Source organism: Dermacentor albipictus, chromosome 8 (genome assembly GCF_038994185.2).
Source record: "Dermacentor albipictus isolate Rhodes 1998 colony chromosome 8, USDA_Dalb.pri_finalv2, whole genome shotgun sequence".
Lineage (NCBI taxonomy): Eukaryota > Metazoa > Arthropoda > Arachnida > Ixodida > Ixodidae > Dermacentor > Dermacentor albipictus.
This window is the reverse complement of record NC_091828.1, coordinates 45,833,918-45,859,912: the sequence shown is the minus strand read 5'-3', so window position 1 is coordinate 45,859,912 and position 25,995 is coordinate 45,833,918. Positions and strand designations below refer to the sequence as shown.

Here is a 25,995-nt window from a genome sequence, read left to right as displayed (position 1 = left end):
ACTTCATGCTGTGCAGAATTTCCCCGTACCAACTTGTGCCAAAGATGTTCGCAGCTTTATTGGCCTTTGCTCGTACTTCCGCAGGTTTGTGGAAAATTTCACCCATGTTGCCCGTCCCCTGACTGACCTCCTGAAAAAAGACGTTCCTTTCTGTCGGGGCTCTGAACAAGTGTCTCCTTTCTCGCAGCTCATCACGTTGCTCACCACACCTCCTGTTCTCTCCCATTTTGACGCCTCCGCTCCGACATAAATCCGCACTGACGCCAGTGGCTACGGCATCGGCGCTGTTTTAGCTCAACGCCAATGTGGGCACGACCGTGTCATTGCCTACGCCAGCCGCCTCCTCTCTCCCACAGAGCACAATTACTCGATTACTGAGCACGAGTGTCTGGCCCTCATTTGCGCGGTGGGCAAGTTCCGACCCTACATATATGGTCGATCATTTACAGTCACAACCAACCACCACACCCTTTGTTGGCTTTCATCCCTCAAGGATCCCACCGGACGCCTCGGTCGCTGGGCCCTACGGCTGCAGGAATACACATACAATGTGGTCTACAAGTCGGGTCGTCAACATCAGGACGCCGACTGTCTGTCTCGTCATCCTGTCAATGTACCGGACGGTTTAGTGGATGTCGCACCGATCTGCGTTCTTTCGCTCTCTGCCTTGCAAGACATTGGCGCTGAACAAGGACGCGATGAGTCGTTACGCCCCATTATCGAACGCCTGCTCTCTGATCCGTCTGACCCATTCCTTCACATGTTCGTACTACAAGATAGCATCCTGTATCGCCGCAACATGCGCCCCGACGGGCCCGAGCTCCTAACCGTCATTCTGTCTCATCTGCGACAGATTGTACTGCAGCAACTGCACAATGTTCCCACCGCTGGACACCTTGACGTCACGCGGACCTATGACCGAATTCGGCAACGGTTTTTCTGGCCCCGTCTCACCCGCTCAGTCCAGCGCTATGTTGCCGCGCGTGAGTCGTGTCAACACCGGAAAAGACCAGCTGTGCCTCCTGCCGGACTGCTGCAGCCTTTGGATATACCGGCCGACCCTTTTTTTCGCGTTGGCGTTAATCTTCTCGGACCATTCCCTATATCAAATGACGGAAATAGGTGGATTGCCATTGCTACGGACTATACGACTCGCCTTGCCATTACTAGAGCCCTACCGACCAGCTGCGCTACAGACGTCGCTGATTTCTTGCTTCACGACGTTATCTTGCACCACGGTGTACCTCGTCAACTTCTCACCGATCGCGGCAGAAACTTTTTTTCCAAAGTCACAGACGACCTACTTCAATCGTGCTACTAAACACAAACTTACTACCGCTTACCATCCTCAAACTAATGGTCTTACCGAACGCCTGAACTGCACATTAACTGACATGCTAGCGATGTATGTTTCCTCCGATCATCATGACTGGGACATTGCTCTACCATTCGTCATGTTCGCCTACAATTCCTCGCGCCACGACACAGCTGGCTATTCCCCCTTCTATCTCCTCTACGGCCGTGAGCCGACTTTACCTTTCGAGACTCTCCTTTCGACCACCCTCGACTCGCCGACCGAGTACACTCGGGATGTCATAGCCACAGCGACCCAAGCACGCCAGATTGCCCGCATTCGTCTTTCTTCTTCACAGACACGCCAGAAGTGCCGTTACGACCAGCGCCATCATGACGTGCATTACGAACCAGGTGCTCTTGTGCTAGTTTGGTATCCAACTCGGCGTGTTGGCCTTTCGGAGTAATTCCTCTCACGATACTATGGCCCTTACCGCGTCCTTCGCCAGGTGACCCCAGTCACATATGAAGTGTCTCCGCTGGATGCCACGGTACCTTCATCTCTCTCTGTCATCATCCACGTCAGCCGTCTCAAACCGTACCTTTCTCGGACCGATGAGCCACACCAATAAGGTGCTTTTTCCGATGGCGCTGATGTCACAGTCGGTAATGTGGAAAGGAGAGGACGATGATGGTGACCTTGGAGACGAAGAAGAGTGTAGTATTATCGCTGCCCTACGCTTGTTGGCTCAGCCATTAAAAGCCATCTGTAAATAGACGCACGCTTCTTCCTTCCCGTAACAATATGTTTAAATGCCCTCGCTTCAGCCGAGGAGTAGGTTGGACGCGGTGTGGAACTAGTGTGTGTGTCAATCTTTTGGATTCACTGTCTATGTTCGGTGCCTCCTTTCGCAGACACTACAACACCTTCACCCGCTGGTGTGTTAAAATGCATTGTGCTTTGCAAAGGGAGCTGTTTGCTTGTGCTATTCCTTGTCACTTCCAGAAATCATTTGCCACTATTTTGTTATGGCAGAGCTCAAGGAGCAAAGTGCACTAAAAAAATTTGTCATATTTGTGCACCTATAACCCTCTTCAAACATAGTAAAAATTTTACAGTAAGGTGAGGATTGGCGTGCGGATTACGGGAATTTAGATTTGAAGTGTGGCTCCATCGCAGCACAGCTTGTGCTGCCAGAAAGCCACACGTCAAAGGTAGGTCCTCGACTACTCACACTTTCGTTATCTCCTGGGAAACCCCACTGTTTTTGCACCCCTCTGTGTTGAAGCTCCTTTCTCCCCTCCTGCATTGTCGGTCATTCTCCTCCTCTTCAAGTGTTGCCCTTTTGCGTTTAGCAGTTTGCGAATATAGCACAAGCCACTGGCAAAGTAGAACTTGGATCACGATAAGCGGAACTCAATGGTCCAGCTCCCATCTCTGAAAACGGTAAAGCAGACTCACTGGCTGAAGATACGACATAAAGAAGCGATTTATCCCCAAATGGATGCAGTTCTTGTAAACATCTGAGGGTTGTATGCAGTTATTTTTGTGGGTTATACGCGCACATTATTATTTCTTTCTGGGGTGTTCTGAAACAGGATGCGGGTTTTACGTGTTGGCGGGCTAGATGGGGAAAGCTATGGTTTTTCCTGGTCGGCTCCTTGCAATCTCAGGTTATGCAAACATAGTCAACGTTCAGCGTGTGATCAAGAAGAAGCCCACTGATGAAGTATGATGATGTATGAGACAAATTTGTTGTGTCAGTGAATCTTAACACATTTTCAAGTGCCAAATATGGCCTCTGAGCCTCAAGCGCTCATTGAAGACAAGAGAACAACCTTGGTCAAAGCATCTTTTGAAGTGTTCTCTGAGGCTCATATGAATTTAAGAGATTCGTTAAACACTCCACATTCTGCCACTTTATGATTTTTCACTCTCCTGTAAAATGCTTTCTATAAATAGACTTCACAAACAGGATAATAAACATTCAGAAGCAGGAATATTGATTAAATAAAAAGGACTATTAGGAGTTCTTTGTTTCATTGTTTCATCATGCTTGAAATCACCCGGAAGATCTCCCAAGTAAAGAAAAAAAGAAAGCTTGTCAGTAAATTTAGGATCTGTGTACTTTTTTGCATTTCATAATAACAACTCTTATTTTGTTTTATTTGTGCAGCATCAAGGCCTTCTATTTCTCCGTCAACTACCAAGTGTGACAACTCAAAGCAAGGGTGCCTCCACCGATGTCACCTATGCGACTATGAGGCTGACGAACTGTTTCATATGGAAGCGCATGCCAGCGTCCATACTGGCGAGAAGCCATTTCAGTGCCCTTCATGCCATAGAAGCTTCTCAAGCAGATCCAACTTAAACGTTCACCTGCGCACCCACACAGGCGAGAAGCCATTTGAGTGCCCTTCATGCTCTCGGAGGTTCGCACAACAGGCCACCCTGAAATCCCACATGCGCACGCACACAGGCGAGAAGCCATATCAATGCCCTTCATGCTGTTGGAGCTTCTCACACAAGGGTTACCTGAAAGCCCACCTGCTCTCCCACACAGGTGAAAAACCATATCAGTGCCCTTCATGCTCTCGGGTCTTCTCAAACAGATATGGCTTAAAAGTTCACCTGCGTACCCACACAGGCGAAAAGCCATTTGAGTGCCCTTCATGCCCCCAGAGCTTCTCACGAAAGGGCCACCTCAAAAACCACCTGCGCACCCACACAGGCGAGAAGCCATTTCAATGCCCTTCATGCTCTCAGAGCTTCTCACAACAGGCCCACTTAAAAGGCCACCTGCGCACCCATACAGGCGAGAAACCATATCAATGCCCTTCATGCTCTCAGAGCTTCTCACACAAGTGTAACCTGAATGTCCACATGCACACCCATACAGGTGAGAAGCCATATCAGTGCCCTACATGCTCTCAGAGCTTCTTATACAAGGGTCACCTGAAAGTCCACCTGCGTACACACACAGGTGAGAAGCCATATCAGTGCCCTTCATGCTCTCAGAGCTTCTCACAAAAGGGCAACCTTAGAAAACATGAGGAGAGAAGCCATTTGAATGCCCTTTATGCCTTCAGAGATTCCCATTGAAGATTGCCCTGAAGACGCACCAGCGCATTCATGTAGGTGACCGGCCATATAGTTGCACCTTCTGCTCCAAGTCCTTTACACAGTCTCATCACTTGAGTGGGCAGATCACAGCACCATGATACTATAGGGCATCAACCATATTGAACGAGAGTCTGAAATATAAATCTTAAACGTGTAGCTTGTTGCATAGTGTTCTACGGCATCAGGTAGGACAAGTGTGTTCGCACCTTTTGTTTTTTTTACAGATGGGTACATTTTCAGAGCAATTTATTGTTCAGTAAGTTAGCTTTCCACTGTCTGTTTCATCAGAGCAACAAATAAATGCCATTGTTTTGTGAGTATTCATTGTCTGTTGTTATTTTAGTTCTTGAATGGCAGCATGCAATACACGGATGTTAGCATTTTATTGTATCTGGGGCTGCAAGAGAAGTTAAGTGATGGCAGTTGGAGGTTCATTATTAACACGGAAAGAACTTGCTATAGCTAACATACGGGAGTACTTTGAGTCTTGAGTCAAATGTTAAGTCCACGATGCCTAATTCATTCCTACATCTTATTTCAACTAATGTATCAGCATTTCTATAATCACTAATGTGATACGTACCTGTAGAAATATTTTTATAAAATTTTCATTTTGAATCGAGCATACACCTTCACTGTATAATACATTTGTGTGCAAACGGCAAAAAATTGTACCAATCCTGTTTTTCAGCATTTGAAAAGATTCTTTCTGAATTGCAGTTGTCCCAGTCTCTCATAAGGAATTTTCTCACCAACAAAATTATGCACACATGTTTTTTAATATATTAAATCCAAGAATTCACTGTTTTGATTAAGGGTGTGTGAATGTTTGATGCTTTAAAATAGACACTTCGTAAATAGAAATATTTTCTAATTGCCTTCGAACACTTGAAACATTACCTGTGCACAAGTAAATCTCAAATGGAAGCAAACATATGATAAATGTCACCCCCTTGGGCATAGTATATACATCAAATATGAGAATGTGCATAGTAGAGGCTGTACACGTTTCTCAGGGAGCTAGCCTTTCCTGGCTATACAGGGATCATTTGTGCTCTCTAAAGAACCCTTTGTATGTGAGCAGTTCTCTCATTCGTTCTTTGTGCTCCATTTGTGCTTTTAGTAAACAATGCTTCATAACGTGAGATGGAACTACAGAAATTTGCCAATATTACAAACATCTGGTTGTGCACATGGTTTAACACATATTTTGATAAAAGTTGTTCATTTTCCAAAAGCTTTCTGAAACACATTGTACATTTCTTTCACTTCAGGCACTATTCGATTCGTATTCCATTCAATCTGAAAAATGACATATATTGGGCAACAATGTGCCTACATATAATAAATAAACATGAGCCTTTCTTTTTCTTCTTTTGTTTCTGGAAGTTCCACTCCTAATTATTACCTCCGCATCCGCTCAACCATTTTGGTGATACATACGCCTTGAGTCTTTGGCACGTTACATCATGTGAAGAGGCACCTGCACCAACTTGTGGCCATTTCAGTGCAGGTTCTTCTTTGAAAGCTTCTTTGTAACTTGTGAACTCAAATAGCAATTGCCTATTGACGCCATTAGGCCGTGTAGTTGTCTATGTATTAATAAAAGTAAAATATGAACTGAGAAAATGCATACGTGTGCAGTATGCTGCATGGCATTCTGTTAGTTACACAAGTGTTACTGTATTCTTGGATATGTTGAGCTGCCAAGGTGATTCATAGCATGTTCCAACATGTGACAAGCCATTTCATGCTATTTTAAAGATGCAGTGAAACACTTGGTGAACGCTTATGTGACGTGACACATGACACTAACCACCACTATACCACAGTCAAGTTGGTTATTAGTTATGTAGGCGCACGCTGTGAAAAATAAATGTATTATTACTTAACAAGTCCTTTAGTCATATAAGATATCTGAGGCCAGTTCTGCTGAAGGTTGCAGACACATTTTTGGTAATCAACTTAGAGCGCATATTTGAGTGGCCATGGCCATGTGAAATTCCTTAGTGTAACGGCTCAACAGCGAAGTACTTGTTTATTCACTATACCTTCAAAAGGTTCCTGTGTTCAGTAAAGTGCTCATTAGCAATACATTGTGAATGTTACATGGCTCACAGGACATGTTCTACATATCAGGGTGTCTATACCAACCTGGAAAACCGGGAATTCTCAGGGAATTTGAATAGTCTGAAAATACTCAGGGAAAACTCAGGGAATTTGTGCTTCTTTCAGGGAAAATTAGCTGTAACTTCATTGAAAGGGAACGAAAGTCGGGTTAATGCTGGCTCCAGTAACACAGGAATCGCAACGAATCGTCATTGACGCGGTGTCGTGGGCACGAGGTATTGCCAGAGTAAACGACCGATTTTCCAGATGCCCGATCTTTCGGACATGCCCGATAATTCGCACGGCTTTGAGGCACCACCACGTACTCCATATAGTCAATCTATATTGCCCTGACTGCAGGTCTGAAATGGCAACAATCAAAGCCACCACTGCCGCCATTTTATCTCGCCGCCTCGAACCACGCAGATTCGCTGGCGGCCGTAGCCACCACCGCGGCAACGTTAGGTCTAGCTGCTTCTACGTTCGCTATTAAGCTTCTTGCCGTGCGGTGCGGTGTTTTTCCATTGAAAGAATTCGCCGCTGTCAGAAATGGCACCGACTCCGCCTTTGAAATCCTCTCGAATAGCTTACAATGCGTTGCGTAATGCCAGTATCCGAAAGCTAGCTTCGCCTCATTACAGAAGTGTTACGCGGTGAAGCATAACAAGCGTGAGAAGGGGCAATTGTCACGGGACACAGTATGTATTCCTTAATTACACACGTGTGCACCCCCGTTTCCTGTCACAGTACGAGCACCGATATGCCTAATAAGTGTACTGGCAGGCCTTAAGAGCTTTTTCGGACTTGCCTGTGGCAATTTTAGCCCTTAAGAGCAGTTAAAGACATGCATTCATTTTTTTCGGACTGCCCGATTTTCGGATGTTTTTGCGGCCCCTAGGGAGTCCGAAAAATGGGACGTTGACTGTACAACTGACTAAGAGGATGCTTCAAATGATCCATGGGGTGAACGCGTGGCAGAAGGAGGATGAGAACAGGAAGGACCGACGTACTGAGGAATTAACGGGAAAGGAAGCGTGCCGCTGCCTCTTTGAAGGAGCTTGAGCTCAAAAAACAAAGTGTTGGCTGATGCCGAGATGCAGGTGTCCCTCATCTAAACCAAAATAAGCTCTTTAAAGCAGTGAAACCCAACACTGAGATGTTGTATACGGGCTGAGAGTATGTCAGGACAGTTGAGGTTGACTTCCCAGCTGCTGAGAGAGAATCTTAGTTGTGACAAAGTTCAGGCCTCATACCGATGAGCTTGCTATCAGTTGATAGAAATAGCTCATATTCAAAAATATTTACTTATGTATGCATCTCCTTACATTCGTATTTGAAAATGTTCGACCCAATTTGCAATGGGTTTTATTTCTTTCGTTGTGCATTTTACTATCACCTTCCTTCTGTTTTCTTTTTAAATAAAATAGATATTACTCCTTACTATTCAAACCGGATTAAGTCATTTTTTGTTTCAACATGCATACTACAGCATCGGGCAACATGGTGTCAGCATGTCTTGACATAAAACAGAGTTCTGGCTCATTTATGGAATTTTGCAAAGCCGCTCAGGGGAAACCTGGAAAGGAAATGTGAACTTGGTAGACACCCTGCATATAGATTGCTGCCTAATGAACATCCTTCTTCATGAAAAGAGGTGTACATGTGCACAACAAAAGCTAAGTGCATATTGTTTTTCTTAGTTAATGCCCTGAATTGTTGGAAAATTCTGTTTGGTCGAGTAGAACCAATCTGTGGATGCCTTGTTTAGCTTGAGCTAAGCTATACATGCGAGACGCTTAGAACATAAGCAGTGTGAATGCACTCGTGAATAAGCTTACTTATTTGTTTTGTTGGAATCTCATTCTGCCATGAGTGATCCTTTTGTCTACAAGTGTGTGGAAGCAAAATTACATTACCAATGTGTTCTATGCATACATCTTTTTTGTCATGTACAGGCTCTGCTCACAATAAGGGACATAGATCACTTCAGATTCTGTTTTAATTTGCTCTAGCGTGTAGGCCTTTCTTAGACAAGTGCACAGTTACTCAAAGCAGCTGTTCTCAAGCTTTTTGCCTTTAGTGATACCCCGCCAGCTTTTGCATAGTGCTGCACAACCCCTCCCTTCAATTTCCCACTGATCTGCTTACACACAGACTCAACATAAGGACTCATTAATGCTTGCGGAGAATGGAATGGGGATAAGATGGGTTGTTGTTGCACACTCAGTGCTGCGAGTGCAGAGAAGCGGGCATATTTTGGGAAAAGTGTCGGGGCTGGAGGGGGGGGGGGAGCCTTGGTATCTACCTTGCATTGCTGCCGCATCCTGTTTTAGTCTCCAATATATGCAGTTTAATGTGTTACCTTTACTCTCGAGGGCCTTTTTTGCTGATGAGTTACGTGCCATGATATATGGATAATTATTTTTCTACTCTCCATAGTGTGCTGTGCAGGCAAACCATATGGCTGCCAGTCTAGGCATAGTGTGCCAGTAACGGCATGTTCATGCAAGTGGAAGTGTCAGATGCACGAAAACCTATAGTATCTTTTGCAAAGAAACTTTGTGGTCCGCATTGTCATTAAACGTTATGGTAATGACCATATTTGCCTGCACCCAGTGGAGAGTAATGTTCAGGAGTGTAGAATCGTGAATTTTCGGTATCTTCTTAGATATATGCAATGTTTTTTAGCTTAACTGTGCCGATCCTGCGAGTGTAGACGTGGGTTATGTTGATGCTAGGCAAGTTGGCAAGGGTTTCTGTCGCATCTTGTATAACCTGCAGTTCAGATAATAAGGGATACGAAAAGTCCATTGCATAGCTCCAAGTCGCTTGTATCTCGAGGTGTGTTGGGTTTGAGAAAGCTATTTGTCTTCCTTTTGAGTTTACCCTCACGTCTGCATGTATCACAGAGCATCTTGTAGGTATATAGTTGTTTCAGCTGTTGCAATCTGTTGAATTCACCTACGGAGCTTTGTTGTCTTGTGAGTGGTTATAGTTGTAGAACTCCAAGGTGAAAGATTGCCCAAATTTGTATAGTCGTGGCACAATTTCCAAATTTTGGAGTTGTGCGCGACGTGTAGAGCTTGCAAGTGCAGTGCAAGGTCACCTTTTTTCTCTTACTCTCACATTTTGACAGAAGCCTGCTCCGAACACTTGTCGGGCTGCTTTATTTCGTAATATAGGTGATTGCAGCACGTGGCTGCTGTTGCCAAATAGCTGGTATCAATCAAAAAGGATGTTTGGATGAGTGTGCTTCTTCCTACGTTTACTGTGTATATGTGTCCATAGAGTTTAATAACCACGTCGAAGTAAGCAAAAATTAGCTTCCAATTTTCGATAATGAATATGTATTTTTGGAATCTCGTCCGCGGCCGCAGCTGCCCACGTAGATATGAAACTTGGACCTCCCGCTTATTGGTGTCATAGTCGTCGGGTCTTGCTAGTTTTGAACACTCAACTAGCCTTGAACCATGCACAACTCAAGGTCAGACCACCTACACGCTGGGACATTTGGATGTAACTCTGGTGTAGCTCATTTCTTTAAGACTTGCAGCACATTCATGGTTAGTAGATTAGTCTTGGGCAGCTTTTATTCCTTTTTTTGAGTGCTGTTGCTCTTGTTTATTGCATTTGATTTTGTGAATAGGGCACTTGTGGGCTCTCAGCTCGGCCTTTCTCATATGGTGCAAAAGTTTAAAGTGGTTCTAACATTTTTTTGCTGCTGTTGCCACTTATTTTTGTGCATCGATTGCGAAAAAAAAATAGTTTTCCACCTTTGTGGGGGCTTGCTGTGCTGGATAATGCGAGACAAGTGAGCTGTTGCAAATTTCACTGGCACTCTATGTAGCGTTTACATGTACTGTTTCTTGCCTTGCGTGTTCATACGTACGGTTACCCTGTTTACTTCAGATTTTTATGACTAGTGAATCAAAGACTTCCTTGAGCACCTGCTCACTATAATGCAAAAGGAACGTGTTTGGTAACCAAAATGTGAACAATGAAGACGAATATTGAGGAATGTGGCCCAGCCACTGATAGTTCTACTCAGGCTCAATTTTGCTGTAACGTTTGCCCACTTGAAGCCCAAGAAATTTTCCGAGATTATTCCAGCTAAATTGCCGAGCTGCAATGCAGTATAGCTTCTTTTGATAGTGCTATGCGAGGTACCATATTCAGAATGTTCCTCACATCTTGCATACACGCACAACATAGGTTCATTGCCGGAGCCCGCACTATGTTGTAGATGTAAGATGCAAATATGACCAATGTAGTCTTGTAGGCCCTTGCCCACTTGTTATGACAGCATTGAAAGACATGCCCGACACGTTCGATCCCAAGTGAACAAGTGCCCGCTTTATTCGAAGGCCACTACATATATACAGTCAACCAACGTCCAAAGCCACGAACTTTTGGCATTCTAACAGAACAGTGGTGCCGTCTACATAAAAAAAGATTAAATTATGGGGTTTTACACGCCAAACCATTTCAGTATATGAGGCACGCCGTAGTGGAGAACTCCGGAAATTTTGACCACCTGGGGTTCTTTAATGTGCACCTAAATCGGGTGTTTGCACGGGTACACGGGTGTTTTTGCATTTCGCCTCCATCGAAATGCGGCCACCGTGGCAAAGATTTGATCCCGCGACCTCGTGCTCAGCAGCCCAACACCATAGCCACTGAGCAACCATGGCGGGTTTGTCTACATCTCCCCCATTAAAGACCGCAGAAGGGAGGTGAGGCCAGAAAACAAAAGTTTAGGCTATCTTGGGAAACAATGCGTTGGCCACTACATGTCCACACTACTCGATCACCGTCCATAGAGAACTGTCCCTGGGTGGTTCTTGACCCCGCTGTGCTGGAAGACAGTGGTGCCCGGACCGCAACAGGATGCTATGGTGGCTCTTGTATACCTGCTGAAATTGTCTGCTGTTTTCGTGCAGGAACGAAAGCGATCAGGTGGCACCAATTACGCGGTAGGACACTACCTTGCTGCGTTTCAACCACGTAGCATCGTGGCCGTTGGGCCAAACTCAACACTGCAGTGTGTACTTTGTTGGGTCACTCTCATAAGCCCTGACCGGTTAGTAGTTGGGGCAGAGTTACGGCTTGGTGGCGCCTATTAAAGTCGGTAATCTGCTTCTGCTTGTACTTCTTTACATTCCGCCTTCCTGTGGTCCGTGGTGCACACATAGGTGCACGCTGTGGCTGCTTAGAAATAAAGACGTTTTAAAGGTACGCTTTGATTGCAACTAATTAAGGAAGTAGGCGGTGCTGGCAATGGTGGTGATGCATATGACGATCCTGCTGGCCACATCACCCTTTCTTTAGTGAAATAAAATTACTGTTTTTGAACTAAGGCTTCAGTCACACTCTACGTAGCTTTCGGTGCTGTCTTGAGCTTCGCCTTAGTTCCTGGGATCGGGGTCCTGTAAGCTGTGGCATCGTTGCTGCTGTGGATGTGGGGCTGTGGGAGTGGAGATGCTATCTATTGTGACGAAGCTCTTTACCATCTTCGTTTGCCAGAATGTGTGACCTGGGTGCAGGTTCTTCTGTGGCAACAATCGTTGGGGACCACTTGGAGGTGCGGCTGTCAAACACTGCAACCACAGACCCAGGGTGCAGACGCTGCAGGTCTCTTGCACCTCTGTTCTATGTCTGTTGGCTCTGGCACTGGCATAACTCCTTAAGTCTTTCAGTCACCTGCTGCATTGACACTGTCTCAGGCTCTAGAAGTTTGGTGTGCATAGGCAGCTGCGTCCTCGTCCTTCTTCCCATCAGACGTTGGACTGGAGATTGCAGGAGCTTGTCTCGATCGTGGTGTGTATCTCTACTCAGAAGCTTTTTCCCCTCATGGATGGCTCGCTCTACCATTCCGTTTAAACGGGGGTAGTGCTGGCTCAATGCAGCGTGGATGGTGTCGCATAGTTCCATGGATTCAGCAAACTTGTGGCTGTAAATGGTGGCCTATTGTCACTAACAAATTTGTGGGGAATGACATGCGTACTGAAAACCTCCTGGCAGAACTGAATGACAGTTTCTGCCGTATTGCGCTTCAAGCACCGAAGCTCAAAATATACCAAGTAAAAGTCAACGATGACACCATACTCCTCCACTTGATGGAAAAACACGATGCCAACTGTCTGCCAGGGTAGTTCCGGGACATCGTGGCTTATCATTGGCAGCCGTTGGTTTCTGGGCTTTTGTTGTCTGCAGACTGCGCACCTTTCCCCTTTCTCTTGGACATCTACTGAAACACCCACCCAAAACATGGATGTCTCTCGCACGTAGCTCCATTTTTTCCGAGCCTCCATGTGTCGCGTGCAGGAGGTCTAGGACATGGTTCCTCATGCTGCAATGGAATGTAAGTTGGTTGGATCTGAAGTGGACATCGTCTTCAACATGGATCTCGTCACAGTACGGCCATTAGGCTCGGATTTGTTTTGGGACAAACTTTTTGTCTTCCGGCCATATTGTACTTGCATATTGCTTCAGGCCACAGAGATTCTCATCGTGGTTTGTTTCATGCTTGATCTGCTGATGTCTTGCTGTGGAGACGTACTCTTGGAAGATGTTTACTTGAAAGTGCTTTTCTTCCGGCACCTTTTCTTTCTAAGGAAACAGAGACAGGGCATCTGCTGTGAACAGCTTATTTCCTGGTTTGTACGCTATCCAAAGTGAGTATTCCTGGAGTGTCGGGCCCATTTTTCTCAGACGTAGTGGACATTAGTGGAGCGGCTTCTTAAAGATCACCTCGAGTGGGTGGTGGTTACATTCCACCAGGATGCATAGCTGTGCAAAAACATCATGAAGTCAGGTGCAGCCATGCACAATGGCTAACATATCCTTTTCAATTTGTGCATACTTCTCTTGCACTTTTATCAGCAAGAAGAGTAGGTCAGAGCGTGTATGTTCTGCAGGGTGACAGGTGCCAATCCATGCTGGCTAGCATCTACTTGCAGCACAAGGGGCTGCATCTTGTAGCATGCCAGGACCGGTGCCTGTGATAGGGCTGTGCGAAGGCATTGAAAGCTTTGCTGCTGGGAGTCTGTCCAGACTCGTGTGTTGTCCTTCTTCAGCAGGTTTTGCAGCGGTGCACTCATTTCCGACATGTTCTTGATGAATCTAGCAATTCATCATTCCTACGAATATCTTGAGTACTTTAGCATTGTCTGGGACTTGGACTGTGAGGATGTCTTCTCTTTTCAGGTCAATCGAGAGTCCCTTGTCGGTTAGCATGAACCAGAGGTAGCATACCTCAATTTTGCAGAAGTGGCCTTTAGCAAGGTTCGCTTTGAGGTTTACTTTTTGTCACCATTGCAAAATGCTTTGCAGTCATCTGTCATGTTCTTCCTTTATTGAGCCTCACACCTGTGTGTTGTCCATAATTACCTGGATGTCATCAAAGCCTTGGAGTACTTGGTGCGTTGCACTCTGGAAAACCTCTGGGGCAATGGCACTTCCAGACGGGATCCGAAGGAATCTATCTCCCATATGGCATGCTCATAGTGCACAAGTATAAGCTGCGTTTTTGATCCACTGTAGAAAAGTATTTGACAGTGGATGCTGGATGCTTCAGGATGCTGTGACATTTGTCACAGCATCCTTAAGCGTCGGCATGGTAGTGCTCACTTTTGAGTGCCTTGTTGAGGTCAACAGGATCCAAGCAGATCCTTATCTTTTCTTTCTTGAGCACCACAACGATCCGACTGGCCCATTCAATTGGTATGGTGACAGGTGTTGGCACTCCATTTGCTTCCATTCGGTTGAGTTCAGCCTTGACCATGTCACAGCGAGCCAGCACAATGCTGCGGGCAGGCTTGAAAAACCTTGAAATCTTAGGTGCAGGTTCATGTGGTACGGTATCTCGCCACAGCCTTTGAAAGTTTCTTCTCAAGGCCGTAAAGGAAACTCGCCGGTGAACAGCTGCGGATGCCCCGTGCCGACTGAAAACGTTGTCGCCATCAGAGCTTGAATCTGCTTTACTGTCGTCTTCGCAATCATAACTTCTCGGGCGTTCTCTCCAGCTCCGACTCCGCATGTGGTGGCTGCGCGCGTTCACGACGCTGTATCTTGAGAGTGATCTGCTTTGGGGGCAGAGCACGGGGGGGAGGGGGGGGGCAGAATCTAGTTGCGTCGGTGGCTCGTAGATTTGTGCGTACTGTGTGTTCCCGGCGCTCAATTTGCGTTGAAGCGATAGACAGCATAAATGTCATTTCGCGCGCAGATGTTGCCGCGTTTCCTCACGCTATCGTTTTGAGAGCGAGTGTCCATAGCTATGGGGTGTGATGTGTTCAAGTTTTCTGTGCGCGCTGACAACATGCTTAGTATTTTAGTTAGCAAGCGAATGTTTACAAGTTGATGCGGCCGATAGAAGTAATACCCTTACTTCATACTGCAGTCTGCTAATTTGATATCGCAATCGATGCTTCGCCTTCCAGGCGAAACTGCGTCTTTTTTCTTTCTTTCTTTGTTTAATGTCACGTCTTGGAGGCTACGCTCTTTATCTACGCGGTGTTCTGCCGAGAAGCGGCCAAAGTAATGTCTATAACATGGCGGTTGTGACGTTTATCGGCGCTCGCAGTGTCAAAAAGCATAGCCTCTGAGATTCGCGGCTATTACTCAAAGGAAAGCATTGCTGGTATAAGACTTTGGACGCCACGTATGCATATAGTCGGGAAATGCTAGGTCGGGAAATGCTGCGACAGGTCACTGACAACGGCAAGTGGTACTGGTCGGAGGACATGTCGCCTATTCTACATTTCTAACAAGATCAATGGCGCTCGCTTTTTTTGTCGACACAGGAGTCCAGGTTAGCGTGATACGTGCCTCTTGTACAAATTGCCGTCACAACGAACAGACGTGGCTGCTCCAAACGCGAAACAACGCCATCAACGCATACGGTCAACGGTCTCTTACACCTAACCTTGCATAGCGTCGTACGTTTGGCTGTATTTTTAATCTCACTGATGTCCCGCAAGCTGTTCTCGGCACTGACTTCCTCAGTTTCTTGAACCTTGTCATAGACACACGTGCTCATCACCTCATTGATCACAGCGCCCGCCTCTCCATCAATGGGGTACTCTACACCGCCTCGCCGACTTGGCTCGCTGCACGCAAAAATCCTTGCTGATTTTCCCAATCTTACAAAGCTGCATACCAGAGGACTCTCTGGATCTGGACCTGGATCATTCACCTCATCGTGAACACTAGACCTCCCGATTTCACTCAGCCCCGCCAACTGTCTGGAGACCGCCTCGCCATCGCTCGCTGTAGGTTTGAACACATGCTTTAGCTCGGCGTTGTACGACCTTCCTCAAGGAACTGGGCATCGCCACTCCACGTGGTCGCAAAAGAAGATTCTGGCGACTAGAGACCATGTGGAGATTACGGCGCTGTGAACGCTCGCACCTTACCAGAGTGCTATCCACTTCCTCGCATACAAGACTTCACATGTAATTCGGTTGGGTGCACGATCTTACCTAAAATTCGCTTAGTGAAATTTATCAAATTCCCGTGGAAACCGCTGACGTTCCGAAGATGGCCATTGCGACCCTTTCCGGGCTCTTCGAGTATTTGAGGATGCCTTTTGGATTGCGCAACGCTGCACAGACTTTTCAGCGCACTATCAACCAGGTCATGCGAGGTCTCGACTTCGTGTTCGCCTACCTTGATGATCTCCTTGTCTCAAGCTCATCCAGCCCCCAGCATGAAGCACGCCTACGCGCCCTTTTCCCGCCGACTTGATGATTACGGACTCGTCATTAATCCGAACAAGTGCGTCTTCGGCGTCGCTACCATGGAGTTTTTAGCCCACCTTGTCACCCACAAGCTATCCAGCTTGTCGCCAGCAAAGTGAAGGCAATTCAAGGCTTTCCACCTTCGACTTCATTTAAGAGAGAGCTCCTGGGCCTACTGAACCTTCATTGCCGCTTTCTCCCGAAGTGCGCCAATTTCCTGGACCCTTCGACCGACCTACTCGCTATCGAAATAGATCTGGCTCCACCACTTGAGTGGACTGAGGACTCTGCATCTGCATTCGCTACTGCAAGGAAAGCGCTGGCAGATGCCACCATGCTCATACATCCCGTTCATGATGGCCCAATTTATTTCATCGCCAATGCATCGAGCACGGCAGTCGGCGCCGTTCTCGAGCAACACATATCTAGTAGCACCCTCTTAGTATTTTTCTCTCAAAAACTGAAGCTGTTTGAAGCTAAATACAGCACATTCAGTCGAGAACACCTTGTGGTGTATCTCGCGATCACGCATTTTCGTCACTCTATAGAGGGCCGGGACTTTCGCGTCGGCACAGACCATTAGCCCCTGACCTTTGCCTTCCATCGGAATCGCAGCAACTGCACTGCATGGGAGATCCGCCAAGTGTGCTTTATCTCAGAGTTCACAGTGGATCTCTGTCAGGTGCATGGGCCGGAAAATTCCCCCATTGATGGTCCACCTGTAGACATGGAGGAGCTAGCAGCCACCCAGCGCAGCGACCCTGAGCGGCATCGATTTCGTTCCCCATCTACGTCCCTGTCCTTTACTGAGCGCCCGCTTCCATTTTCTTCCTCGTTTATGACGTGAGAGACATCCACTGATGTTACTCGACCCCCCTCGTGCCTTTGGCTCTTCATCGCGCATTTTTTTATTAACCGCACAACATGAGCCACCCTAATATTCGTGCGACACAGAACCTAGTCACCACTCGGTTTATTTGGCCTGGCATCAATGCAGGCGTCCGTCATTGGGCGCGAACCTGCTTTCAATTCCAGCATGTCAAAGTTCATCGCCATACCATCATGTCTAATTACCCATTTCGGCCTCCAGACGCGAGGTTTTCTCATGTCCACCTCGACATTGTCGGCCCTCTCCCGTCATTGCGTGGGGCCTGTAACCTGCTCACATGTGTGGATCGCTTTACCCGATGGCCAGAGGTGTTTCCCATTACAGACACTATGGCAGAGACAGTTGCTGTGGCTTTCATGAGCGGCTGCATGTCGTGTTTAAGATGCCTTTCTGTCGTCACCGCCGACCGAGGCCGCACAGTTTCAGTTGGGCCTATTCACCGCGCTTGCCATCATCCTGGGCATTCGACAAATTTATATAACCGCCAATCGTCCTTCCGCGAATGGCATGGTAGAAAACTTAATTGACAACTGAAGGCTGTCCTCACCACCTATCAGCCAAGGGAACATTGGCTCGTCCACCTTCCCTTTGTACTTCTGGGCATCCGATCAGCACTAAAGGCTCACCTAGTTTGTTCTTTGGCTGAACTAGTGAGTAATCCGAACTTGCATTGCTTTCGCACGCATTTTGTTTTGCCGGTTCCACCCCAAATGTTATTTGCTTGCCTGAAAACTCACTCGCAAGTGAAAGATTATTCGCGTCATCGCTTTCGATTATTGCGTCGTATTTCCTTTTATCTGTTGCTGCTACTTTTAAGTGGCGACGTTGAGCTTAACCCTGGCCCGAGCACTGCCGAAACTCTGCAAAGGCTCCTCGATGGTCAAGATAGCATTAAGGCCAAGTTAAATGCAATAGAACTAACCCAAGTTGAAAGTAAACGCGCTATGAATGATCTCAGCGCCCGTGTAGCGTCTATAGAATCTAAAATATCTAGTATAGACCAAATTAACTGCGCAGTTAAAGAATGTAAGAAACAATGTGAAGAACACCAGCGTATGCTGGGTTCAGTTATGGCGAAGGTAGACTACCTCGAAAACCAGAGGAGGCGTTGTAATTTGCTTTTTTTCGGTGTAGAAGATACTAAACCAAACGAGTCAAGTGAGGACTCTGGAGTATGTGTAATTGATGTGTGCAAATCAAAATTGGGTATCCAATCAGTGAAAATGGCAAATGCTCACAGGCTAGGCAAATTCAAGACTGGTAGCAATCGTCCTTTAATAGCGACTTTCGCTTCCTACGTTGAAAAACAAAATGTTTTAAAAGTGCTTATAAATTAAAAGGAAGCAATGTCAGTATTTCAGAGGACTTTTCTGAGGATGCGCGTAGAAAGAGAAAGCATCTATGGCAGTTCGCGAAATCGCGACAACAAAGTGGCGACAAGATCAGTCTTAAGTACGACACTCTTATTATAAATGGTCAGAAGTACTTGTTTGATGATAATACAAAGGAGGTGGTACCAGTAATAAAAGACAAAGCAGATGCTACAAAGGGAGTAGAACAGGTCGGATGACGGCGTCGGCATAATGCAACGCATATTTCCTTTCTTGTAATTAACTGCCGAAGCATTAAGAACAGGGTTGATGAATTTGCATCTCTAGTTGACATGGTAAAGCCGTCTATTATTCTCGGTACTGAATCATGGTTAGCAAATGAAGTTGCTGATGGTGAAGTATTCTCAGATCGATTTAAATGTTATAGAAAGGACAGAGACTTGCATGGTGGAACCCGCCGTGGTTGCTCAGTGGCTATGGTGTTGGGCTGCTGAGCGCGAGGTCGCGGGATCGAATCCCGGCCACGGCGGCCGCATTTCGATGGGGGCGAAATGCGAAAACACCCGTGTACTTAGATTTAGGTGCACGTTAAAGAACCCCAGGTGGTCAAAATTTCCGGAGTCCTCCACTACGGCGTGCCTCATAATCAGAAAGTGGTTTTGGCACGTAAAACCCCAAATATTATATATATTATATTATTATTGCATGGTGGAGGTGTATTTATTCTTGTGGATTCTAACATTTCTTCTTCTCAGATAAATGCTGGCACTGATGAATGTGAGGCTGTATGGTGCAGACTGACGCTTAATAATGGCAAAGTTTTAACTGTGTGTTCATTCTACCGCCCGCCTGATTCATCCGTTGATGTGCTTAGGCAGTTGGCAGTGACAGTTGACGCAGTTCAAACAGACTTCATGGTAGTTGGAGGTGATTTCAACCTGCCTAATATTGATTGGAGTCATCAACCTCACTTTCACTCTTTTTCTGGTCGGTCCAGTCAGGAACTGATTAACTTGGTTGAACTTTTTGAGTTACGTCAAACTGTATCGGAACCGACACGTGGGAACCATATCTTAGATTTGTTATTAACAAATAAACCTGAATTCGTCCGGTCTACTCACGTGCTGCCTGGAATAAGCGATCATAATGCTGTGCTTTGTGAAATGAATGTTGAACATTTAAGAAGCATTGGAACAGCAAACAGACGCGTATATAACTACGAAAAAGCAAACGTATGCGAGATAAAGCGTTGAATGAGTACCGGACGGTATTTGAAACATATGCTGACTACACTGGAGTAACTGAATTATGGCCTATATTTAAGGAGAAGATGTTTGAGCTGCGGCAGCGCTTTGTTCCGGCATGGACATTAACGAAAAGAAGAAGTAAAAGTAAACCTTGGTTTACTCGGGAGTTACGCAGTCTAACACGCAAAAGGCAACTAGCTTACAGTAAATACAAAGGAAAGCCGACACGTGATCATTGGTTGAAGCTGCATGAAACTACCGAAAAAATGAAAGTTGCAGTCGCAGCTGCAAAGCATTCATTTGGAATTTCAATGGAGTAGAAATTAAAGGATAATCCGAAGGAATTCTGGAAACATGCAAAGAGAAATGGAAAAGACACTGTGACTATACCACCGCTTGTGTCTGGTAACAGCTTTATTGATGATGACGTAGGAAAAGCTGAGTTCTTTAATACGTATTTTAGCTCAGTTTTCAGCTGTGCATTGCAACAGAGACATGATATGAGTACCCTGAATTTCCAGCCGGTGGTGAGTGATATGGATGATGTTGTTATTAGCATTAATGGCATAGAGTCTCTGCTGCAGAATCGGAAGATTGGTAAGGCTGGGTGTCCTGATGACTTGCCAAACAAGTTTTATAAATGTTGTGCTCAGTCGGTTGCACCGTACTTGAAGATTATTTTCGAAAAATCGCTTGAGGAATCATGCCTTCCAGATGAGTGGAAAATCGCAAGCGTAGTGCCAATTCACAAATCTGGTCCTCGTGACACCGTCTCAAATTATAGGCCAGTATCACTAACTTCAGTTGCGTGCAGGACTCTTGAACATATTTTGTATACTAGTATAGTATAACATATGGACACACATTCATTGTTTAGTCCTCGGCAGCATGGTTTTCGAAGGGGCCTATCTTGTACTACGCAGTTGACTGAATTTGTGCACGAGCTGGCAGAAGCACTGGACAGGCGTCTTAGCGTGGACTGTGTGTTCTTGGATTTCAAAAAGGCATTTGATACCGTGACGCACTGTTTACTAATAAAAAAAATGGCCTTTTACAATATCAGTCCTCAAGTAATATCATGAGTAGAAGATTACCTACGCTTACGTCAGCAGTTTGTTGTGGTGAATGGTACTCAGTCACAGAAGGTGCAAGTTGTATCCGGTGTTCCGCAAGGCTCCGTGTTGGGGCCGCTATTGTTCTTGCTGTACGTGAACGACATTAGTGACGGAGTAGTGTCTCAAATGCGGTTATTTGCGGACGACTGCGTCCTCTATAGAGTTGTCACTTGTGACCGTGATGCTGAGATCTTTCAGGAAGACTTGAACAGAATCTCAGAGTGGTGCGTCAAATGGAATATGAATTTGAATTTGTCTAAAACTGTTCATATGAAATTTACAAGGAAGAAAAACCTTGATATGCAACCGTATGTTATTAGGAATGCAATGTTGGAACAGGTGTTCGAATTTAAATATTTAGGTGTTTATTTTACTCCCGCTTTGAATTGGCGCCGTCAAGTTAATTATGTCACTGCTAGAGCATGCAAAATCCTGGGGTTTCTTCGCTGAAATGCAAACACTTTTCCACAGTCATGTCGGGACATCTTGTACAAGACTTATGTGAGGTCAATTCTGGAATACGCGTGTACGGTTTGGGACCCGCCTACTCGTAGAGATAAAGATAAGCTGGAGCGGGTGCAGAACATTGCCGCTCGTTTCGTATCTGGCATACGCGGGGCTCAATACAGTGCATCGCGTACGAAGGAAGCACTCAAATGGGAATTACTAGACATGCGCCGTAAGAAGTTGAGGCTGAAGTTTTTCCATGCTATTTATTATTCAGCTGTTCGGATTGATCGAGAAAAGTTTGTGCAAGAGCCTTTTTATAGATCCAATCGTGTTGACCATGATTTTAAGGTCCGTGAATTTGCGACAGAAACGGAATTGTTTAGAATGTCTCTTTCCTAAAACCATTAGGGAATGGAATAGACGGCCGAGTGATGTTGTGATGGTTGAATCAAATGATGCTTTCTTTTCGATCTTGTAGATTGTAGATGTGCATTGCTAAGGGCTTTGCCTTTTTTCCGTTTTTTTTTCGTTTTTTCTCTTTTGTTATCACTTTTAACACTGTACAGGAGCAGAGGTGTCGTATGTATTTCTTCTTGTACCCCCCCCCCCCCCCCCCCCACTGTAATGCTTTGGCGCTGTGGGTTCCATAATAAATAAATAAATAAATAAATAAATAAATAAATAAATAAATAAACTCATCTGTGGCGTTCCCCTGGCTCTTGGAGAATCGTTCGTGCCGTTGTCGCGACCTTGCACCCATGATGCTTTCACCTGCATCCGGTAGCTTCTCACCACGTTTCGTGATCTTGTTCTTGTAATGCGTGCTAACCGTTACGAGAGGACTATATTTGTCTGCCAGGATATTGATTCCTGCAGCCATGTCTTGGTTCCGTGTGACCATGTGCGTCCACCCCTCACCCCGGCGTACGATGGACAATTCCATGCAGCGTGTGCATTGCGATACAAACATATAAAGAACAGTGCAAAGCCCCATGCTGCTGGAGGTGGATCTTCCTTGCATTAGCTCCGACATACTCGAAAGAACCAGACACATTCCGGACATACACACAGCCTGTACTCCGAGACACGAACCCCTAGCCGGAAACATTGTGGTCTGTGAAACTTTCCAGGCTAACGTGCTGGAGGTCCATGCCACGGAGGATCAAGATGAAGCCGTATTCAGACGATACACCGAAAGTGCTATATAAACTCGGAAGAAGAACGTATCTTCCACTTCACGACAAATTGATGAGAGAGGAGGCCATTGCATGCAGAAGGCTATGGACAAACCTGTTTGCACACAGGACACTGTTTCATGCGACATTGTCGACATGCTACGACTACGCCTGCAAAAAAAATGCTCGGCGCCGCGTTCGCCTTACTATATGGTATCACAATGCACACACGTGACACTGCCTCCCCTCCCCCAACCCACTGCCCCAGAGCAGTGTGAGGGCCTGCTGGCCTGCTTGTGCCCTGAAGACTAGCTTCTACTGGTGCACAGAGTGCGATGGGCAGCGAGAAACCATGGCATCCTGGACTGAGGGCGCCACCCACCTGGGGATGACCGCTGTCGCCTGCTCTTTGAATAAAGTTTATTACACGTGACGATTCACGATTAGAGGAATTATAAAACCTATAAACTGAATGTCTGCGAGTCCTTGTTTTACTCGGTGCCGTAGCTGAAGGGACAACTTCTCTTTTGTCTCATTGTTACTATATCGTGCAGTCATCTTGTGCAGCGAACGAAACTACCTGTCATTTTTTGTTCTGTTACCACATCATGCAGTAATTTCCTGCAGTGAACAAAACTATCTGCCATTCTTTTGCCTGGTTCAAATGCGCGATTGTACTCTTTCATTCGGTTGTGTCTTCATTGCTCGTGACTCAGGTGTTCTTGCACGTGCCTTCCAAAATTGTGTGCGCCTCAAAACAAGACGAACAGCTTGCTCTCAGCTGAGCCGCCGTGCGGTCCTTCGAGTTATGAACACCTCGCGGGCAAGCGTGCGCATTGAGAGGCTTGGTGCGTTAGCACCTAGGCGAAAGCTTGCCTTCACAACGAACGTGCAGACGAAAACATTTCACCAAAGGGAGCGTAACGTTTTCGCATTCACCCATTTAAAGGGACAATACAGGTCAATATTAAGTCAACTTGGACTGTTGAGATGCCATCCCAGAAACCTTGAAACGCTTGCTTCATGCGAAGAAGAGACTTATGTTAAGAAAAAATGCGTTCCGAAGTGTCGGCGTAGCGCCGTTGAAATCGCCCGCCCTCCTATCGAGGAGTGGTGACGTCATGGTCTCATAGTGACGTTGCGCCGTCGGTAAGTGAAACGGCACAGGCAGATGACGCTACGGCTATTCTGGGCAAAACTCAAACGCGCGGCCAGAAACAGAGCCAAGACAGAGCCGACAGTAGCGCGAAAGCGGAACAATTGTGGCTATAGCTGAAGGGAAAGCACGCGACGATAAGCTGGTTCTTTATTTTATAATGCCAACTTCGACGCCCGTTGCAATGGACGACACTGACAACCACACATTGGCTCACGACGTTGGGCTTGACTGCATCGATTTAAGCACTGATGAACGTGACCTGCTGCTGAGGGGTCGAGCTGCCGGCGTCGTTGCGTACTACTACGACGGCAACTGTATGTCATGGCTGTACATATTCGCACATTTGTAGCTTTTCGTTCGCGAAAACCAAATGCCGCACTCAGCGCCCCGTCTTCGACCTGGAGTTCTTGCGCTTCGGAGAATGCTGGCAAGGCCGACGGAACAGCGCTACGGAAAAGCATTGCTTTGAAAGGCACTCCGCACGACTTCAGTAAGTCGGCGTTTAATTCGTGATCCGCTGGACGAAAGTGTAGCGACCACACTGTGCGATTTTTTGGCTCTTTGCCAACACGCTGGGGCAGAGGTACGACACTTAACCACTTCGAACGGAGAGGCGCACTCTTTGGCACACAGTGATAAGTAACGTTGGATTCGCCGCTGCAAATGCCCTTGGCCAAGTTCTGCGAACCGTTCGTGCATCCCACGACATAACACGGACGTGACATTCTCGCTGCTTGTTCCAAATGCAAGTTTCGCGAGCCAGCAGAACCAGCGCAGCACTACGCGATAACGAAACAACTGAAACTCCAAAGCGCGCGCGGCGCAGAGTCGAGCGCGTAGAGTCGAGCGAAAACGAAACCTTCCGACCACCCATACTACTGAAGGGCAGCGTCAAAGTGTTATTTTTTTCTTAGAATCGAACAGAAGTAGACAAGTATCATTTTCTTCTGTCTCATCATCTAATGAAATTATCTTTCTCATTCGAGTAGTTGAGTACTAGTGACATAACATATGATGAGGAGTGCCTTCGTCATCGGCCTAGTACCGGAATGTCGCTGGGGGGTCTCAAATCGTGTCATGCATTTACCTCAATTTCTCGGTTACTAAAGCTCTGTTCGCGATTATATTGACGCCTTAGACGTTCTAGAGCATAGCTTTATCAGTTTAACTTGACTTCATAGCAACCTTTAATGTCCGTTTAAGAAGTCTTAATTGCCGCTGCCGCATTGCTACTTCTATTTATTCAGCTTCAGCGTAATAAAGCTGTGGTATACAGTAAAGCTTATGCATAGCGTTGCAGTGAAGCACAATAAAGTTGAAAGTGGGCACTTTCATGGAACATGGTATCTGTTCCTTAGTTGTACACTCGTGCACACTCCATCCCCAGTCAAGGTACAAGCACGGAGATGTCTAATAACTGTACTGGCAGCAATTCAGAACTGTTTCTGACGTTGCTGTGGCAATTTGCAGCTTTCCTGACTCTTACATTTTGCCGGCTCTTCCTTTTTTTTTTGTATCTGGAGAAACGTATCACTGGAGTTCTACTCTATTACAGCAAAGCTAAAGAACTAGCCATTTGGTTATATCTGATAGAGATAACAGAACTGGAACTAGGATCCTAAATGTATGTGCAGTAACTTGTGTGGCATTCTGGTGTGTCAGGGATATAACTGCCAGCCTTTGAACACTGAATTGCATAAAATTTTGCTGTTGTGACAGGGGGGGGGGGGGGTCGGCCAGAGGTGAAAGCAAGCATCTTATGAATATTTATGGTACCACCTTTTTTCTTTGTCGCAACGAAAAGCTTGGATCACAATAAATTGGATCACGATAAGCCGCACTAAACGGCCCAGCTTCAGTCTCCGAAAGCAGTAAAGAAGATTGACTACCTGAAGATACTGCACGGACAAAACATTTATCCCAAACGGATACTGTTCTTGTAAAGATCTGAGGGTTGCATGCCGTTAATTCCATGGGTTGTGCGCGCACATTTTTTTTTCTTTTTGGGCTGTTTGAGGATGCGTGTTGTATGTGTTGGTGGGTTACATGGGGAAAACTGCGGTATTTTCTAGCCGGCTTCTTGTAATCTGAACTTATGAAAACGTTGTCAAAGTTCAGCGTGTGAACAAGAAGAAACCTACTGATGAAGTCATGTATGAGACAAATTTGTGGTCAGCGAATCATGAATTTTTCAAGTGCCAAATATGGCTTCCGGGCCTCAAGTGCTGATTGAAGATAAGAGAGCAAGCTTGGTCAAAGCATTTTTAAAGTGTTCTGTGAGGCTCATATGAACTTGAGAGATTCGTCAAACACTCCACATTCTGCCACTTGACGATTTTTGTACTTTTCTGTAAAATACTTTTTAC

At 46.1% G+C, this 25,995-nt stretch overlaps 1 protein-coding gene across 7 annotated transcripts in view; it reads left to right on the top strand.

Moving 5' to 3' along the window:
- Positions 1 to 25,995, top strand: part of LOC135909721 (gastrula zinc finger protein XlCGF57.1-like) — a 135,793-nt gene that overhangs the window by 85,754 nt on the left and 24,044 nt on the right. For 2 of the 7 annotated variants that reach the window (XM_065441772.1, XM_065441771.1), the window contains exon 5: positions 3,471 to 4,737. The exons of the other annotated variants lie outside the window; for them this stretch is intronic. In XM_065441772.1, coding sequence (XP_065297844.1) covers positions 3,471 to 4,396 — 926 coding nt within the window. In that variant the 3' untranslated portion in view covers positions 4,397 to 4,737. Of the gene's footprint in view, positions 1 to 3,470; positions 4,738 to 25,995 lie in introns of those variants that run through there. 7 annotated transcript variants of the gene reach the window in all.